General features: G+C 38.4%; 2 protein-coding genes across 3 annotated transcripts in view; one reads left to right on the top strand and one right to left on the bottom strand.

Moving 5' to 3' along the window:
- Positions 1-889: 889 nt before the first annotated feature.
- On the bottom strand, positions 890-12,054 carry rnf214 (ring finger protein 214). The gene is made up of 6 exons (XM_077589170.1): positions 11,596-12,054; positions 7,971-8,218; positions 5,762-5,895; positions 5,451-5,679; positions 3,182-3,379; positions 890-1,484 (listed from the first exon to the last, which is right to left on the bottom strand). Exons 1-6 carry the CDS (start codon positions 11,660-11,662, stop codon positions 1,152-1,154), a joined length of 1,209 nt encoding a protein of 402 aa, XP_077445296.1. The 5' UTR covers positions 11,663-12,054; the 3' UTR covers positions 890-1,151.
- A 382-nt stretch (positions 12,055-12,436) lies between these two features.
- The window catches only part of snx2 (sorting nexin 2), a 34,903-nt gene continuing 26,260 nt past the window's right edge, over positions 12,437-21,079 (top strand). For both annotated transcript variants that reach the window (XM_077589153.1, XM_077589154.1), the window contains exons 1-4: positions 12,437-12,649; positions 15,271-15,346; positions 18,381-18,541; positions 20,970-21,033. In XM_077589153.1, coding sequence (XP_077445279.1) covers positions 12,551-12,649; positions 15,271-15,346; positions 18,381-18,541; positions 20,970-21,033 — 400 coding nt within the window. In that variant the 5' untranslated portion in view covers positions 12,437-12,550. The remainder of the gene's footprint in view (positions 12,650-15,270; positions 15,347-18,380; positions 18,542-20,969; positions 21,034-21,079) is intronic.

Here is a 21,079-nt window from a genome sequence, read left to right as displayed (position 1 = left end):
TTTAGTTTTATGCCACTGGTAGATGTAACGTTTAAGAACATAGAGCAATCTGGGGATTTTTATATTTAGAAGAAATATGCGTTCATGTACATTTTTTGGATTTTTGTGTCATAGTCGTAGCGCTACTTACGTCATTAATTGGTTCCACATTTTTTTGTAACTTGAAAATTTTGTAAGTGAAAGAGTACATTATATGTAATTTCGTGACTTCAATATTTTTCATATCACTCATTTGTGAAGTTCTATCGTGCAGAACAAAACTAATTTACAAAAAAATACAGTAAATAAAATATTGAATATTCCCAGCATCCACAAAGACAATTTTATGCCTCTATCCATCCATTTTAATTTGAATTACTGACCAACGTATCTACAAACGTAAAGATGCCATCTTTACCCCAAACAATGTTAGCATAAAAATGCTAACTTGGCTCAGATTTCAAAGGCTAATGAAAGTAATATAGGATGTTGCCTGGATGTTGTTGCCATGCGCCACATTTTGGATTTTAATCGCTTAATAAGGGGACTTCCAATCATCAATAAGGTATTTAAGAGAGAATCTTGAAACATGGATAGTGGTTGTCGTGCGACAGCCAATTGAATTGAATTGAATGCTTTTATTGTCATAATATGAGATATAATTAGAGCAATGAAATGAGAGCCCAGTAAAGCGTCTTAAGTGAGAATCAATCCATCCGCGACAATATTTTCTAAATAAAATAACGGATTAGGAAATGCATTTACTTTTTGGGGGGGATTTCGTAACTTGGATCTTTTTCGTATCCCGAGTCACTCATTTGCATATAAAACATTTCATAACCTGAAACTTTCATGCCTAGAGGAGTTCGTAAGTAGAGGTATTTAAAAAAATGGAGGCTTTCAATGAAAATGCGAACAATGTAAAAGGATTTATTCATTCGGAAAAAGACATGCTGGAGAATTCATGTCGCAATGCTACGCTAACTAGCTTGACGCTCACTTGTTGGGACAGAAAGGGTAGGAGTTCTTACCGGACTCAATCCACACACGGATGCAGTCTTTGTGGACGGCGTAGTCGCAGGGAAACGGGTGCCGCTTTTCCGGGTGCACATTCGTCACACAGATCAAGCACAGCTAGGATGGCGCGGCGCCATGGGCACTGGCACGTTACCTCACGCCAGGAGCTCATCTATCTGATCGCCCACGTCCTTCACTGACCTACCTGCTAGGGTCCCGTGTTTGTTTTTTACCTGCTTTAGCAGTTGCTTCAGCTGCATCTCGGAGATATGTGGGAAACGCGTCCTTAGCATGCTCAACACGGTGGTAGACGAGGCGGCGGCCTCCAAGCGGTTAACGGGTGGGGGTGGCGGGTAGTGCTCCTGGCACATTTGGGGCCTGGTGGAGTCGGGCTCGGAAGGGGGCGCCATGTCGGGCAATTGTGTGGCGGACATCGGGGGCGGTGCTGCGGGAAGTCGCGATATCATCTGTTGCAACTTCAGTTCGGTCTGGGAGACAGGAAACATCAGAATCGTTAACAGATTAACTACCATATTTTCTCGCATATAAGCCGTATTTGTAACCAAAAATGATGACTAAATCAAGGGTACGGCTTATATGCGCACAAGACGTACAGCGATGCTATACTCTTTCACCAGTAGATGTCCGCAAATTAAAATGTACTATGTGTTGGTTATATTCTGTTTTGCAGTAAGAAAACAACCATTACTGGATGAAATAGTAACTTCCTTATGATATTGACTCTAATAATGTGCTCTTGATTCATACAGTATCTCAAAAATAGCATGTGTGATGATTCTTCTTAAGATTTTCCATTCAATGTAACACATTTGTACTCCCTATTAAAACCATGAATATGGAGGTGAAAATTGTGAATCTGGGCGGCTTATACGCAAGAAAATGTCAAATTCAACGATTTTAAGGGAATTATATACACGGGAGCGGCTTATATGCCTGAAAATACGGTGCCGTATTGTTCGGACTATAAATTTCACCCGAGTAGAAGTTGCATTAGCCCAAAAAATGCTGAATGAAAAGGGAAAAAAATAAGTTGGACTTTAGTGGGATATTTGTTTGATCCAAAACATAGAAAATGCCATATTTTCTCGCATATTGACCGCCTCCGCGTATAAGCCACACCTTTAAAATTCCCTTAAATTGGTGAATTTGACGATTTCTCTTGTATTAGGCACCCTCTGATTCACAATTTTCACTTCCATATTCATGGTTTTAATAGGGAGTACAAATGTGTTACTTTGAAGGGAAAATCTTAAGAAAAATCATCACAGGTGGTATTTTTGAGATACTGGATGAACCAAAAGGATCGTCTGTTGGATTGCACATTCCGAAAGTGTGTTGCCTGCACGTAGACAAATTCAAAAAGGAAGTCAGGACAACCAGGAAGTGTTTCTAGATGCAATAATAGCATGAGATACACATTACGCATGAATAAAGGCTGATATTTTATTGATCGGCCGCAAGACCTTCGATCAGGCTTAAAAACTTTTGGGATGTGCTGACATGGTAAACACTACGAACACATCAAGGCTACTCACGTCTGGCCGTCAAAATTAATTTGGTTTAGAGTTTTATCTGTTTACCTTTTGTCTATTTTGAAATTAATGACCGTATCGGCCGCATTGTCTTGCGTTATGAAAATTTGTCACCTTGCAGTTTCGTGCATGTCAAGTCTAATTTGTGCCTTGATAGTCATCTTTTTTTTTTGTTACAAATACGGCGTATATGCGAGAAAATACAATACATGTTATGTTGGAAGACATGCGGGACAACATGCGGAATATAATTTTATTTTACAGTAAATTACAGCTGGTTTGTCAAGGCGACCCTGCCAAAATTCAACCCACTGCTAATCTTGAAATGATCAACACATGCCTTTAGCGCCATCTTGGGGTTAAGTGTCAAATTAACAAATGAAAATATAATACGTGAATATTTTCACACAGAAGTCGCACTGGAGCTTAAGTCAACTATTTATACAAATAATAATAATAAAAACGTCGATTTATAGTCCGGGAAATACGGCACTCAGCCATAGGTCAGTTGTAAATCAAAAACTGCCTGTAATTTATTAGACAATACATCTACACCTACTTAAACATGTTATCAAAACAGGCCACGTGGATGTATTGTTGTGTATTTGTGCGGGTAGGTAGCAAGTTTTTACCGTGGGAATAGGTGGCAGTGTGGGCATGTTGATGCACGGCAGGGAATCCAACTGGTGCCTGTTCTTCAACTTGGCCAAGACATCCCGGGAACATTCCTGGAGCTCCGTTAGGTTTCTACGGACCACCGTCTCCTTGCTGGCCCAGCTCGCCTTCTCATCCTGGTCGGCGGGCTGCAGCGACGACACATACTCGGACATCTGGGATGAGTTAGCGCAGTTTTATATCAAAATCTTATTTTTCACACAGACCTTATGTCTCTAAAAGTTGATGTCCACGGACCCTGAACAACTTCCGGTTCATGTTACATACTGAATTTTAAGCTGTAATTTAAAAAAAATGATGACTGAATCAAGGGTACGGCTTATATGCGCACAAGACTTGCGATACATTTTCACCAATAGATGTCGGAAAAGTAACATTTACTATTTGTTGGTTATTTTCTGTTTTGCAGTAAGAAAACAACCATTACTGGATGACTTAATTCCTTATGATATTGACCCTAATAATGTGCTTTTGGTTAATACAGTATCTCAGAAATACCATGTGCGATGATTTTTCTTAAAATGTTCCCTTTAAAGTAACACATTTGTATTCCCTATTAAAACCATGATTATGGAGGTGAAAATTGTGAATCAGGGGGTGGCTTATACGTGAGAAATTGTAAAGTTCAATGATTTTAAGGCAATTTAAGAGTGCGGCTTATCCGCAGAGTGGCTTATATGAGAGTAAATACGATAAGAATAAGCAACAAAATGACTTTAATCTTAATTTTATGATTATCTACGAGAACCGGCCGTACAGGTTGCATTTTTTTGCATAAATCAGGGCAAAATTTAGGGAAAAACAATGGGTCCAAAGCAAGCCGGTGCAACAAAGGGCTAACCATCATTTCCAAGCTGCGCAGGGACATTAGTAACGAGATGGAGAGCCTTTGTTTAATATGGTTAAAAGATAAATAGTTAGCGGGAGATAGCATGACCGAATCAATAATCTGCGAAAATGACAGCGGAATCTACAAACCATAGCGAGCATCTGAAAAAGGCACCGGGTGAACCCTTCAAAGCGAGTCGTGGCTGGTTCGATAATTGTAAAAAAACGAACTGGGATACACTCGGTTGTGAGGCACGGGGAAGCTCAATCTCTCTCTCTCTCTCTCTCTCTCTCTCTCTCTCTCTCTCTCTCTCTCTCTCTCTCTCTCTCTCTTCTCCACGCACGGTAAACACTCCCGTCTGTCTGTACTGGATAATCTCACATTTTAGTATTAAACATGATAACCACTAGATAGGTACTGTATTTTCACGACTATAAGGCGCACATAAAAGTCTTAAATTTTCTCCAAAATAGACAGGGTGCCTTATAATCCAGTGCGCTTTATATATGGACCAATACTAAAATTGTTATCACGATAAAATCAAATAAATCAGTCGATAGGGTACACCATCCTCTACAGCTCTCATAACTACGGCAAGCAGCCCCCGGCTCTACTATTTTCCCCGTAGAAAAAGTACTGCGCAGTGACTGCTGGGATATGTAGTTCTTTTGTCAATACACCCAATGGATCGTGGCCTGGCGATCAACATCAACACAGCTTTACGAAGCATGGAAGACAGCGTTGGAATAGTTACGCTAGCTACTAGCTAGCTACTATTTGTGAATGGATTGTGGCCGCCTGGACGAACGTATAAAACTCAGCGTTTTTGATGACTCATTTGGACAATTGTTCAATTCGGACACAGAAAATGAGGACTGATGGATTTGTGGGTGTTGATGACGTGAGTACATTGTAAAATGGCTAAATAAACTACAATCTAACTTTTGATTCCATTGCCTTTTTAAAAATGTGTTTTTAGTGTGTATGTTTAAGCTGGTGTATGTTTTGCCATGCCTGGCTGCGTCTATAAAAACGGTGCGTCCTTTGTGTGTGTAAAATACAGAAATAGCACTCGTTACTGACACTGCGGCTAAAAATACCATGCGCCGTATAGTCGTGAAAATACGATATTTGTTACTTTGTGAGTAGGTGGTGAATTTGTTTTTCCATTGCAATATGCTGTTTTGGTGCTTTTTCAGAGGGTGGGAATGGATTAATTTCTATTTAGTTCATTTCTCTGGGAAAAATTGATTTGAGATATGAGTAAATTCACATACGAGTTCGGTCCCGGAACGCATTAAGCTAGTATCTCAATGTATTACTGTATTTTATTATTATTTAAGTTTTTGGTTTGTTGATGCTTAATAAAGAAGTTTCGTCGTTTTGTAGCATTGTACCTCTGCGAGGCAAGCCTCTATGCGCTTGACCGCAACATCTCTCTGCACCTCCACGGCCCGGATCTGGTGTCGCAAGGCGGCGCTCTCGCTTTCTTCTGCCTCTTGGCGGACTCGCTCCATCTCCTTCTTCAGCTCGATAAGCTCCACGTCCCAGCGGTCCTTCTCCTCCTGTTGCTCTCGCGTCAACGCCGACAGCTTTGCGGTGAGCTCCTCGAGTTCGTCGGACAGCCTGGCCGGTGGCAAAATCCGCATAGCGCTCGTTTCAAGACCAGCGCTCGTCACTGAAAGAGAGCGGTGAGATTAGGGCGCACCTTTTTTTCTCGTCCTCGGCGGAGGTTTTCTCCGAGCTGAATTGCTGCTTCTTGGACTCGAAATTCTCGTCGGTGATTTTGGAGTTGTTGAGCTTGAGCTGCATACGCACCGAGTTCATCTTCTCAATCAGAGCCTGTCTCCACAAAGTGTTTTATTGTATTTTTCGGACTGCAAGTCGCACCCGTGCTAGCTGAAATATGTGCAATGAAAGGAAAAAATACAGGCGTACTTCTACTTACGAAATTAATTGATTCCCAAACTTTTTCGTAACTTGAAAATTTCATAAGTAGAGGTGTACTTTATATGTAATGTCTCTTATTCGTTCCACGGTCCTCACACAACTACCAACTAAACCCTTTAATATTGGTCAAAGTGTCCCAATTTTGTATGAAAGATGTGAAGAAACACAAAAATGAGAGAAAATTATAAGGAAATTATTTAAAATAAATAAAGCCTATTACCAGAGGGGGGACATGGAAAAGCAATGTATTCATTCACATGCAGATTTTCAGAAAAATAATGTAGGCATAAAAAACAAACATGGAGACAAAAAGTTTTACCGTATTTACTCGCATATAGGACACCTGCACGTATAAGCCACACCCCAAAAATTGCCTTGACATTTTGGAATTTTACAATTTCTCGCGTATAAGCCGCCCCCCTGATTCCCAATTTTCACCTCCATATTCATGGTTTTAGTAGGGAGTACAAATGTGTTACTTTGAAGGGAAGCTGTTATGAAAAATCATCGCACGTGGTATTTCTGAGATACTGTATGAATCAAAAGCCTGTCTTTGTAAATGCAAAATATCAAATAATTAAATTTAAAAAAAGAAATAATTCTATCTTGATGAGAACCTGATGCTTTCTAATGACAGAAATTACAATTTTCTTACCAGAAGTTTAAGATGTAGTGGCAGCCAAATTTCTTCAAATGTCAAAATATCTCAATTCTTTCGATGCTTCGTATTACTCCAATAGTTGTCAAAGAAATAGAATGAAAAAAAATCAAAGTGGAATTTTATTTTATTTCAAAATCAAGGCTACTCATGTCTGACCAGTCAGAGCATGTTTAACTAGATTTAAACGGCAGCACCCTTGGTAAGATGGCTGTGCCTCGAGCGAGCAGTGACGGAAATGTGTTTTTTCACGTTTTATGCAAGATACGTACGTTTTTTTTCCTTGAATTTCATTCATAGGCGTCAAAATAAATTTTGTTTTGCGTTGTATCTGTTTATCTTTTCTCTATTTTGAAATAAATGACATTTTGTCGCAACGTCAACTTGCAGTTTTTTTTGCATGTGTAATGTACATTTGCTGACATCTACTGTAAGTCTTGTGTGCATATTAGCCGTACCCTTGATTCAGTCATTTTTTTTGTTACAAATGTGGCTTTTGTGCGAGAAAATACAGTATTTAAAAAAAAAAAACAATGTTATAGCTCTCTGGCAGCAAGACCGCACACAAACATGACAAAACCACCATCTTTTTTGGACTATAAAAAATACACAATAAAGAGGGGAAAAAAGATATTTAATTAGCACTAGAGTAAAGTCGCAATTTTTTATTTTTTTTAAAAACCAAGAACAAACTGTTAACAAGTGTTTACAGGTAATTACAGTAATCCCTCGAATATCACGGTTAATGTGGACCAGACATGGCCGCGATAATCGAAAAACCGGGAAGTCGGGTCACCCCTATTTAAAAAAAAATATTTTTAAAAATCTGATGTAATGAAGCCGCGATATTCGAGGGATTACAGTAGTGTAAAAAAACTAAATAAAAGGCTTTCGGTTGTCAGAAAAAAAACATGTCGCATTAGAGTATTAGTGGCAGGTCCACCCAAACTAAAAAGTGAGATTTATAGTCCGTAAAATACGGTTATTCAAATGAGGGGGCGGTCTTGTTTGCGCATAGAGTTGAACTGTTCTCCTATTGGTTAGTTGTGTGGATTCTAACAAACAGTGCTATACAAAAATGGACGCTACTTCTTTTTGCATTCGTTAATATGAACTACAAATGCTAACGCTAACAATAATTGTTGTCTGCAAAAGCTGGCGTTAAATACTTGTCGTTTCCATTTTTTTTCCTGTTCATTTTATTTTCTATTCTATTTTTATGTATGGATTGATTTTGAACTTTGACTACTTTGGCTTTTCCAGCAATGGCTGTGAATAAGTAAGTTAGTCCTAGCGTTAAGTCGCTAACCTGATACTCTCGCTGGGTTTCCATTTTCTTCTCCTGCATCAGCGCCATGGTCTTTTCTCGCTCCTCGTCGTCATATTGCCGCCGCTTGACCAGTTGATCTTCCTCGGCTGCTCGCTCTTCGGCGACCTCCAGCGAGGCCTTGAGCTGCTCCTCCCAGTCGGCCGCCGTGTTGACGCCGGCGTCGGCCATCGAGAGTCCGGCCGACGCCGTCGCGTCCGTCTGCGCCGACTTGTGGTGACCAATGATGTCTGTTGAGTAAGCATGAGACATTAGGCCAGAGAGTGGTAACCATAAATAATTAATATTTTCCAAATGCTATTCCTTGACAGCCATACTTGCAATTTAAAAGTAACAATAGTACATGAAAATGCCTGCCTTTTTTAGTCATTTCACCACTTTCAAAGTACAAAATGTGCCTGAATTTGTTCGACCTAAAAAAAACGTCCTACACCTAAAAAAACGCATGCTAGGCTAGCTGGTTGAACACTAACTTACCCCTAGATAGGAGTGTGCGCATGAATGGTTATCCGTCTCCTCGTGCCCTGCGATTGGCTGGCCACCGATTCAGGGTGCCCCTCGCCAGGTGACCGTAGTTAGCTGGGATAGGCTCCAGCACCCCCCGCGACCCTTGTAAGGATAAGCGGTTCAGAAAATGAAAATGGGATACAAATTGTAGAGCAAGGTTGACCAACTCCGGTCCTTCTCTGACACACCTGAATCAAATGATCAACTCATCAGCAAGCTGTCCAGAAACTGATAACGATCCTGATTATTTGATTCAGGTGTGTTGGAGACGTGAAAAATAGACTAAGTAGGTGGTGTAGAGCAAATATTCTCAGTTTTCTGTAGTCCTTGACATAGTTTCCGATCAAACTAGAAACAGATTTGTATTACAGGTTTTCACAATCTAATCCTAACGCATCAAATTATGAAATACCACCAGGGGGCGTTGTTAGCGGCAGTGAAAGGATTAGAACGGCACCAATTAAAAAGTCATTACTGTAACATGACATCTCAGTTTGAGATAAGGACATTAGTTTTTTTTGTTCACTATCGCTTTAATAGGCTTTTACACAAAAGGTTTCCACTAATGAATGTGTTACTATAGAAATGTGTAACAATAAAGCTAGCATCTTGAATTACACGCTAAAGCAGTGCTTTCTAGCTAGTAGTTTAGCATTTAGCCCAAAATGTTCCTTTATAGTTAACGTATTAAACCTAACTTGAAGCAAAGAATACACAACTTCCTGCCTCAAAGTATTCATACAGCCATGATGATGTTTACCATATGTACACAAAGCTACAGTACAAAGTGTCATGATACGGGCGAAACTTTTGTTTTTTTTCCGCCATGACAGGTATAAATACCACATAAAATATGAAAGTATGCACTTTAGTTTAAGTCTTGAGGTAATGTAGTACTGGTTCCAATACTTTTTTCATAACTTGAAAATTTCGTAAGTAGAGGTGTACTTTATATGTAAACTCTTTAATTCGTTCCACGGTCCTCACACAACTTCCAACTAAACCCTTGAAAATTGGTCGAAGTGTCCCAATTTTGTATGAAAAATGTGAGGGAACACACAAAAATGAGAGAAAATTATAAGAAAATGATTTATTAATGTCTTAAAATAAATAAAGCATGCGAAAATGTGTCCTGCGCTGATGAAATATCTCCTTCCACGGCCGTTATAGTTGTAATACCCGTGTTTGCCCGCCAATTCAAAATAAAATAACGGATAAGGAAATGCATTTACTTTTTGGGTGATTTCATAGCTTGGATCTTTTTTGTATCTCGAGTCACTCATTTGCGTATAAAAAATTGTAACCTGAAACTTTCGTACCTAGAGGAATTCGTAAGTAGAGGTATGACTGTGTAAGTCAAAAGTGGAATGGTACGTGGATATATTAGATTTTTAATTAAGAGGAGGTGGAAGAAGGTACCGCCTCGCTACAAGGGAAGATTAAATTTATTTATGAGTGTGTCTGTATCGTAATCCAAGTTCATTTAAATTTGTTTATGTTACGTTAGGAGCGCGTTGCTGTGCAAAAAGTATCTATTTCTTTCTCCTCCCACATTTTACTGAATAATGTCTCTTTTTAGTATTAGATAGTTATTAGTTACTCTGTTAGTAGATGGCGAATTAGAACAAATAAAATGTATGTTTTTTCATTCCACTATCCTGTTTTTGGTGGGGGGTTTTAGAGGCTGGGAAGGAATTAATTTGTATTTTGTTCATTTCTATGGGAAAAGTTTATTTGAGATACGAGTAATTCGACATACGAGCTTGGTCCCGGAACGCATTAAGATCGTATCTCAAGGTATTAACATTATTATTATTAATATTATTACTATTATTATTAAGGAAGTATGTATTTATATATATATATATACATACACATACATTTCAGCAACACGCTTATTTATTTATTAATTTATTACCTATTTATGTCTAAAATGTCTTCTCCTGTGTCTGTATTCTCACCCTCTTGCTACTGTGACAGTAACATATTTCCCGAATACGGGATGAATAAAGTTATCTAATCTATTCCTGTTAGTCTAGACCAGGGGTCGGGAACCTTTTTGACAGAGAGAGCCATAAATAATTCATATTTTCTAATGTTATTTCTTGAGAGCCATTCTCAGAATTGAAAAGTAAAAATACATGAAGTGTTTTTTTTGTCATTTCACCACTTTTAAAGTACAAAAAGTATCTGAATTATTTTGACAACATTGTTATGCTGTTGCTAATAAATCAGTATCAATGAGATCATGCATGCAGAAGAGTAATAAAACACAAAATTATGATTAAAGTGGTGGTAGAGGTAGTATCAACGCCACAGTGACGCTCATGTTAGTGCGTTCGGGACTCAGCTCTCTCACCAGTGATTTCCATATTTTACCTCCCAGGTTAGTGGAGAGCCGTATGTACCCATGGAAAGAGCCACATATGGCTCCCGAGCCATAGGTTCCCTACCCCTGGTCTAGACTCTAGACTATTACTCAGAATATTACACAAGATTTTTATGAAAGTACTTTAATTTGAATGTTTGAGTACTGTACTTGGGTATCTCCCAGTTTTTTTTCCCAAATACTTTTTTTAAAACAGCTGAAATGACAGTCATATTAGTATTTTTCAAACTATTTTTATTTAGAAATATTCGGTCAGATTAAGATGAGACAACTTTTATGAATCTCTTAGCAATTTCAGAATCATTTTACTTTGAAAATGCCACATCAGTTTTCTTTATTTTCTTTAGTTTGAGACAGTTTTGTGCTCCAGTGAATCCCGGAAGTGGATACGTTACTGTAACAATTATGATAAAGTTCTGCTAAAAGCGATTAAATACTTTTTAAAAAAAAAAAGTCAAATCCAGACCCTTTATATTAAACTTCCTAGTAAATGACAGACTGTTCTAAGATGGGATAATATTCATGGAATAGTTAAAGACTATGATAAACAAAGCCGTGGTCCCTTATTAAAATAATGAGTAGCAGACGCGGTGTTAGCATTTATTCTGTAACAAACGTCATGTTAGCATTTGCGACGCGTGACTCCTGACCACGGAGTTTTTTGTTTGTTTCCGATTGGAAACCAAAATATAAAAAGTGTGCAAACTTTACCTTCTATTATTAAATTCTCACACGCGTCGAAAGACGTCTCCACCACAGTTTCTGTGTTAGCCTCCATGTTGGCACCGCGAAACTAGAAATATTCTTCCTTACCAGACCAGAATAACCAGTTCCGCAGCTGGTGAGCTACCACAGCTTGAACAACCGTATTTTTGACAATTACACAGACGTTTTTTCTTTAAACCTTTTTTAGTGTGACGATGGTCATTCGCAGTGAGAATCAGTTTTTGATAGAAACTAAGGCTAGGTGCTGATCCCCTCTGTAAGGCATTGAGGACTGTTGTCTGTGGTCGGCCATTTTGCGTCGGGGGCATTATACTTAATTGAGTGTATAAATTGAAATATCTATACTAAATTGCTCGATTTTCAACTTTCAGGCGGGGCTTTCATAAAATTCGCCCGTTTTAGAGAAGAAAATACGTTCGCTACATAGACCTCGCCATAGACGCCTCCAACGGAAGATGACCACCAGTTACTTACACCGCCGACTGCACCTTTAGATATCTACCCTATGAATGTGTTATCTATGGTTTCACTATAGTGTGCGGACTCAAACACAAAGATTGTCTATTAACACCAGAAACTCAAACCTTTGAGACGACGAATTCTACAGTTTTATATGAAAGACACACAGTCGCTTAAAATACATGCATAAATAGTTTAGTTTAAAAAATATGGTGTCCTAAAGAGTATTAAACCATCAGTGTTAAGGAGTTTATTGGCTGTTAATTTTAAGAAAAGTGACCGGTCTTCTTATGAAATTTTTGCTTTCGACGTAAGACTTTGTCACGTGACTAGCCAGGGCAAATCATATGACTCCTCCGTCACGCCCCTCCCGCTTGTCAATCACTCACCAGCTGCGGAGGTTAGCTCAAGGCTGTAGCCGTTAGCTGCCATTGTGTGTACTCGTCAAGATATCTCCTCACAGCTCCTCGCCGGGAAACACATGGCGGCCACAGCCAGAGACCCTCCGCCAAACAGCGACTTCCAGGAGGTGGAGGACGCCGACGATCTGTTCCCGCAGCTGGCGGGCGGCCTTAACGAGGTGAGGTTGTTTTGCCATTGAGTGGCTTTAGCCGAGCTGCGAGCCGAAAAGGAAGCTTTGGTAACCAGAACACTGTTTATAATTGCGTTCAATGTAATCGTTTGTTAAAAAAAATAACAATAATAATAATAGTGGTAATAAAAGACTAATTATGAAGCAGGTGCGTGGCTGTTCATCAGGTGACCTCACGCAGGTGAGGGTGAAGATGGGGCGTTCACTAACTGGGGGAATTGGGAACTCTCTTCCGTAGGATCCTTTTTCGACCACATTTTATCCAAAATGGCAAGATTTAGCTTCAGCTACTCACATTGTGTCTTTCATGGGGTTTGTAAAACAGTTTTACAGTCTTTATTATTTCTAGTTATCTTACTCAATGTCATGCCACTGACAGTGATGAACGTCTAATTGTGTTTCACAACCTTTTTGCATTGAGAAAATCTCAGGGTACAGCAACAGCTGAAAATCGAATTTAAAACTATGTCATCCTATTAACAATATGATATTGTTCTAATCAAAGTTGGATTAAAGGAATCAAATAACGCCCCCCCCAATTAATCCAAAATCAAATTTTTCACAGGTTGTCTGTGCACCCCATAGAACACTTTAAATATCATAATTTTGACTTTTACTCCCAATATTGCCTAAATCGTGAAAAGCAATGTTGTGTCCATACAGACCTTACGTCAACAAAAGTTGATGCCCGTGAAGCTGAACAACTTCTCATTACAGAAAAATAAACAATAAAATGACTTTCATCTCATAGTATTACGATTTAAATCTAGTAACTAACTGTAAATCTATGGCTTAATGTTCATCATATTTTGATTTTAACCTCTGACCAATCAATGGACTGCGCTTTCGGCACATGATAGTTAACGTGATTAACTAGAAATTATTTCCAATTTTTAATATTAGCCTTTTTTTCAGATTTGGTTTGGCAATTACCGTATTTACTCGCATATAAGCCGCCCCGTGTATAAGCCCACTCTTAAAATTGCCTTCAAATTGTTGCATTTTACAATTTCTTGCGTATTAGCCGCCCCCTTGATTCACAATTTTCACCTCCATATTCATGGTTTTAATAGGGAGTACAAATGTGTTATTTTGAAGGGAAAATCGCAAGAAAAATCGTCACACGTGGTATTTCTGAAATACTTTATGAATCAAAAGCACATGATTAGGGTCAATATCATAAGGAAGTTAATATGCCTTAAATGCAAAATATCAAATTATTCAATTTGAAAAAAGAAAAAAAGTCTATCTTGATGAAAACCTGATGCTTTTTAATGAATTACAATTTTCTCACCAGAAGTTTAAGATGTTGTCACGGCCGAACTGCTTCTAATGTCGAAATATCTCGATTTTTTTTTTTACACGAAGGTTCTTATTACTGCAATAGTTGTCATTTCAAACAAGAAATAAAGATAAAAAAATCAAATCGGAATTTTGTTTTATTTCATAATCACAAATGTACAAGTTCCTTTCAAAAAGGAAGTAACGTTAGCACAACCAAGAAGTGTATCCGTACCACTATAGTGTTCACCAAGTCTCTGGGTGCAATAATAGCATAGGATACACGTTACGCAGGTATAAAGGCTGATATTTTAATGATCGACCGCAAGACCTTCGATCAGCCTTAAATACTATTGGCTTATAGCTGTGGTGGGCTCGCGACGCCATGAGCTTAGGCAAGCATAAGTGAGTTTTTTTTTTTTAGCTTTTACGCAAGATGTTTTTTATTTTTTTGAATTTCATTCATTGACATTAAAATAACTTTTGTTTAGCGTTTTATCTGTTTATCTTTTCTCTATTTCAAAATAAATGACCATATCGGCCGTGTTGTCTTGCGTCATGGCGTTATTATGTTTCGTCTTTGTCACCTAGTTTGGTGCATGTCCGTCTTTTTATGCGCATATAAGCCGTATCCTCGATTCAGTCGGGTTTTTTTGTCCGACCAATGCGGCTTATATGCGAGTAAATACGGTATTGCATTTGTTTCACTTTTTGTGTCCAGTCAGCATTTTTTGTTCCTTTTCGTCTTTGTCTTCCTGTTGTGTTTATGCTGAGTCAGCAGTAAGGAAGTCACTGGTTGTCATTTCCTGCGCTTGTTTTACCAGTGCCATGTTTAAAGAAAAATAGGGGTGAAGAACCACCATGTCAGAGGGGCTCAAGTATTATCCTTTGATTTTTGCACACAAAAAACGTAGAAACAGCTTTAAAAAGCAATTTTTTGTTTTGTTTATTGAAGGCGGGCACATTTTTTTGCAGAAATATGTACACTAATTAAGTTGCTCATTTGATACAGGGAAAGACCGCAATTAAAAAGTCATTTGTTTTATTGAAATGAGCATTATATAACATTTGCATTACCATTTATTCGTTAAATTTCCAATAGACCTTAAAGAAACATTTTTTTAAATATATTTTTAACACTGTTCTCAATGTTTAAACTGAGGTTTTCCCATTTTTAGGTCGATTATCAGCCTGAACAAGTTATTGTTTTGATTCTGTGTTCACAACAGATGCCCTCGATTAATTTTGCGTCATTTCAAGAGTGAATTTTATTGCTTTAGCTGCTTTTGCGAAATGTTTACTCTGTTTCACCCTCTTTCCCACCTCAGGAAATGCATCCAAACGGCGGAAAATCCAACGGGCCCAAAATGGATTATGACGAAGACCCGGATGACTTGTTTGCAGGTAAACTTAAGTGTTAATGTTATTAGCTCAATATTCTCCTTAAAACGAGATACAGTCATACTTCTACTTACGAATGCTTCTAGGTGGGAAATTTCCAGGTTACAAAAGCTTTTTATATGCAAATGAGTGCCTCGAGATAATACAAATATCCAAGTTACAGAAACCCCCAAAAAGTACATGCATTCCTTATCCGTTATTTTATTTTGAAAATAGTGTCTCACAACAACCGTCCATTTTCTTTAACCCATTGTCAAGGGTAGATTTTGTATATACAGACGCTCCCCTACTTACAAACGAGTTAGGTTCCGAGCGATTGTTCATAAGTTGAATTTGTTTGTAAGTTGATTCAGTGCTATATTTTGTATTATAATTTATGTTTAAGGCCTATATAAGTATATTGAAGGTTTATATAAGTGCATTTGTATGTTTAAGGCTTGTATAAGTAACAACGCATGGTTTGTACTGAAAAAAACATTTAATACAATGGAGAGAATATGTACAGTACTGTATAGAGAGAGAGAGATTTATGTATTAGAAACTGGCCGAAAGAAGCGCTCTAACGACGATTGCACAGTTTTCTTCTTTTTTTCATCATAAATGATGCGGTAGCACTGTATGGCATCATTCAATTGATTTGCAAACTTTGTGCAACGTTCAATATTTGGGTCCTGCTGCTCGATCTTTCTGTTTATAAATGGTACTGACGGTCGAACGATTCAAGTTGTATGCCCGTGAAACGCTCACCACTCTCACGCGCATCAAGCTTCGTTATTATTGCCACTCGTTTCAAATGAAATGGCTTGCCTCTTCCTTGCAACTCCCTCAAAAGAAGCCTTTCGCTTTTTACCAACCATATTCAATAATGGATGCACGAGATATTTAATGATACAAATGAAAAAGGTTCTTTGCGCACTGGAGATACGTTCACGCACTTCCGCATTGCAACGAATTGGACAGAAGGTAGATGCTGGGTGAGCTGAGCCCTCACAGCGCCAGGCGTCGGTATTAGCGGCGGAAAGAAGCACTACTCGGGAAAAAAATACAAAATCGAACTTACGAACATTTTTTGACATAAACGCAATTTGCAGACATGTTCGTATGTACCGTTGTTCGTAAGTCGTATGTTCGTAAGTAGGGGAGCGTCTGTATACCTCTATTCTTTTTGTGACATAAATAAAAAAAATAATGATCATTTTCTCTCTTTTTGTGTGTTTCTCACATCTTTCTTACAAAATTGGGATATCTTGACCAATTTTAAAGGGTTTAGTTGGTAGTTGTGCGAGGAATGTGGAACTAATTAGAGAATTTAGATATAAAGTACTGCTCTACTTACGAAATTGTTGTTGAAATTGTAAATGGTTTAAAGTAATCTCTATTGTGCACTCTTATGTATATAAAACGCAAAATCTCCCCAAAATCAAATCTCCCCAAAACATAAAATAAACTTTCTGTATTTTATTTTGAAATTGGCATGATAGTTTCTCTTCCATTGGCTGAAATCTCACTGGCCTCCAATTTGCTCTGTTCCAACAACCCACTGGCCTACCATTGGCTAAGAGGGTGCTGATTCTCTATGGTGGTTTTTCTAGCCCGTTTTTCGTCACGGACTTTTAACGCGGTATTTTTTAATTTTTCGACTGTGCGTACAGCAAATTTATTCTTTATTTTTCAAATGGACCAAGAACGTTAAGTTTTTTTGAATTTATCATTTTAAGTAGTGTTTACGTGCATGTGTTGGTAAGTTTCGCCAAATGTTTGCCTCTGCCTCTTTTACCTACAGACTCAGTCACAAACAAGGAGAAATGATTTTTAATGTTATTGATTTTAATGGCTTAATATTTATTAAATTGGTGCACTTGGTCATTTTAAAGGTTTTAGTTGATAGTATTGGGGACCTTAAAACAAAGTGGGGCTATTACTCAAAATTGTTGAATTTTGCAATTTCTCGCGTATAAGCCGCCCCCCGATTCACATTTTTCACTACTATATGCATGGTTTTAGTAGGGAGTACAAATGTGTTACTTTGAAGGGAAAATCTTAAGAAAAATCATCACACGTGGTATTTCTGAGATACTCTATGAATCAAAAGCACATAATTGGGGTCAATATCATAATTAATATGCCTGTCTTTGTAAATGCAAAATATCAAATTATTCAATTTGAATATAGAAATAAGTTCTCACTTTCGAACAAGAAATAAAACGAAAAAAATCAAAGTGGAATTTTGTTTTATTTCAAAATCAAGGCTGCTTGCGTTAGGACAGTCAGAACGTTTAACTAGGTTTAGACGCTAGCGCCCTAGGTAAGATGGCCGCATCCCAAGCGAGCAACTGAGTTTTTTTTCTTGAATTTCATTCATAAACGACGAAATTAATTTTGTTTAGCGTTTAAGCTGTATGTTTTCTCTATTTGGAAATATATGACCGTATCGGCTGCATGGCGTCATGACGTCATAGCGTTATGGCGTTGTCATCTTGCAGTTTCGTGCACGTCGACTTTTTATGCGCATATAAGCCGTACCCTCGATTCAGTAATTTTTTTTTTGTCCGACAAACACCCTTCTATATTACAAGTTCTCACACTTAGAAATTATGGAGGGGTTTGAAATGAATTGATTAATATTTGTTACAGTGGTCTTTCTTTGCAATTGTATAGGTCAAACATTTCCTGTAGTTTTTCACCAGGTTTGCACACACTGCAGGAAGTATCATGGCCCACTCTTCCACACAGATCTTCTAGATCAGGCAGATTTCTGCGTTTGAAATCCCTCCACATAATTTATATTGGGTTTAGGTCTGGAGACTGGCCATAATCTTGACATGCTTGTTAAGGAGCCACTCCTTGATTTCGCTTTGGGCCGTTGTCATTCTGGATAATACTTATTGAACTGACTGTATATCTCAAATAAAAGCCCTCAGATTTTGTACGACAACAAGAAAACACAAAAAAGAATCTTGTCAAGAAAAAAAATCCATAAAAGTAAACATCCCATTTTGACTTTGGTACTTGCTGCATGCTTTTTTGTGTGTATAAGAAGCCACAGAGGAAGTATCGCTGGACAGTCCGGAGAGAGGCGTGCTGCTGTCGGATGGCCCGTCGCCTGTCATCACCCCCATCACACCACCCATCTCCATTCTCACGCCACGCATAGGACACCCTCACGACGACATGTTTACACACTCCTCCTTCGATGAGGTAAACACCTACAAATAAACACACAATTATACAGTATCTCACAAAAGTGAGTTTCTGCAATTTTTGTATTGTATCTTCATAGAAAAATACTGGAGAAATTACACCGTGATTCAATATAAAGCAGCTTGGATAACAACAGAAATGTATTGTATTTTCACAAAATATTCAAAACATAACAATGAATGAATACTGCCAACAAAAGTGAGTAAATTAAGTGAATATCTCAAAATTAACCCACAAATGGGTCCAATTAAGCATTTACCCTCCATGTGTAATGTGACTAATATTGAAACAAGATGTCAGGTGTGATTGGGGAGCATATATATTAATTTGTCATAGTCACTTTCATGTTGGTCACTAAGTTCAACATGGAAAAAAAAAAAAAAAAATTATTACGGTATTTTCTCGCATATTAGCCGCCTCCGCGTATAACCTGTACCCTTAAAATTGCCTTAAAATCATTGAATTTGACAATTTCCCTCGTATAAGATGAAAAATCATTGCACGTAGTATTTCTGAGATATTGTATGAATTGAAAGGATTGTCTGCACGTAGACAAATTCAAAAAGGAAGTCATGTCAGCAGTACAACCGGGAAGTGTGTCCATAGCGGTTTTGTTTTCACCAAGTCTCTGGGTGCAATAATAGCATTAGATACACATTACGCAGGTGTCAATGCTGATATTTTAATAATCGGCCTTAACAACTATTGATGTCCTGACATGATAAACACTACGAACACGTGTATCAAGGCTACTCGCGTCTGGTAAGATGGCGGCGCCCTGAGCCAGCAATGGCAGGCACCTGGGAGTTTTTTCACGTTTTATGCAAGATACGGTTTAATCGTTTTCTGGTATTTCATTCATACACGGCAAAATTTTTTTTTTTTGCGTTTTCTGTTCATCTTTTCTCTATTTTGAAATAAATGACCGTATCGGCCCCATTGTCTTGCGTTATGGCGTCTTTGTCACCTTGCAGTTTCGTGCATGTCAAAGCTAAATTGTCTTTTTTGCCACATCTCTTTCGTGTATAACAGATATCTACGAGCACTGGGCGTAGCGTTGCATTTTTTTCAGTGTTTTTTTCCGTCACTCAGCGCGAATGCCGGAGCGATCGCTAATACGAGCAGAATAGTATATTACTTCTCGTTGGCGGCTCAAAAGAACATCAGGGGCACTGGCTCTCTCCCCGCAACTCCTCGTGTAATATCTCTGGTCGCAACTATACCTCTTTGTAACGTATCTGCGAGCACTGAGCGGAGCGTTGCAGCCCTTAGCCTGCTAGCTCCCGTTAACGGAGCGATCGCTAATTCAAAACTACTTCTCGTTGGCAAGTGGTCGTGCGTTATCCTATTGTGAGGACATTTGTGTGCATCATTTTCGGAATATTTTGAAGGGAATACAACAGCAAACAGCCCATCGATACCGAACGTGATGGTGGAGGCGTGGCAAACAACTTAACCGGGAAACGAAGGTAAAAAAAAAAAAAAATAGAATTCAATTTTGTGTAAAGTTACATTTAAATGTATGTCTGAGTGTCTATATATTAATCCAAGTTAATTTTAATTTGTTTGTTCGGTTACGAGTGGAAAGTCCCCCCTCCCCCTCTATGTCCCTCTCTGTACCCTCCGTGAAATGCGTCTAATTTTAGTTCTATGAAACCCATTTTATTACTATTAAACCACTAGTTATGTGTTACTTGTTAATAGATGGCGAATTAGAAGAAATAAAACATTGTTTCCAAGCCAATATCCTGTTTTTGGTGTTTTTTCAGAGGGTTGGAACAAATTATTATTTTTTAGTTCATTTCAATGGGAAACGTTCGTTCGAGCTACGAGAAGATCGACATACGAGCTCAGTCCTGGAACGAATTAAGCTTGTATGTAGAGGTACCACTGTAGATTACTGGAATCATGTCCTTTGGTCGGATAAAACCGCGATAAATGAGACAATAGTCCAACATGATAACGGCCCAAAACACACCTAAGACGACCACGACCGTTCTAAAGAAGCTGAGGATAAAGGTGATAGACAGGCCAAACATGTCCCCAGACCTAAACCCTATTGAGCATGGGGTGGGGGAGCTTATGTTCTTTAATCAGTTCTGCGATGTCATCGTGACTTAAGGGTTAAGGCGGTGCTGGAAAATAATGGCGGCCACACAAAATATTGTCATTTTGGGCCCAATTTTGAAATTTTCACTTGAAGTGTACACACTTGTTGGCAGCTTTTCACACATTCATTGCTGTGTTTTGAGTTATTTTGAATATAAAATACATTTCTTTTGTTGTCTAAGGGATAAAGTGACTCATTGACAGTGTGTAACGTCTTCAGTGTTGATCCATGAAAAGTATAGACTCTGAAAAACATTGTTAAGGCACAGTAAGGCAGTGTATTTTTTCAAATGCATTTTCTGTTGCTGTCGTGCAGATGGAAGATGAGCTCAGCGACAAGTTGGACATTGTCATTTCTGTGTCAGACCCTGAGAAAGTTGGTGAGTGCGTCTTTTCCCTAAACGTCTAGTGTCCGCCATTTCACAT

Source organism: Stigmatopora argus, chromosome 20 (genome assembly GCF_051989625.1).
Source record: "Stigmatopora argus isolate UIUO_Sarg chromosome 20, RoL_Sarg_1.0, whole genome shotgun sequence".
In the NCBI taxonomy this organism is placed as follows: Eukaryota; Metazoa; Chordata; class Actinopteri; order Syngnathiformes; family Syngnathidae; genus Stigmatopora; species Stigmatopora argus.
The sequence above is the reverse complement of the archived record's forward strand: the minus strand, read 5'-3'. Positions and strand labels throughout refer to the sequence as shown.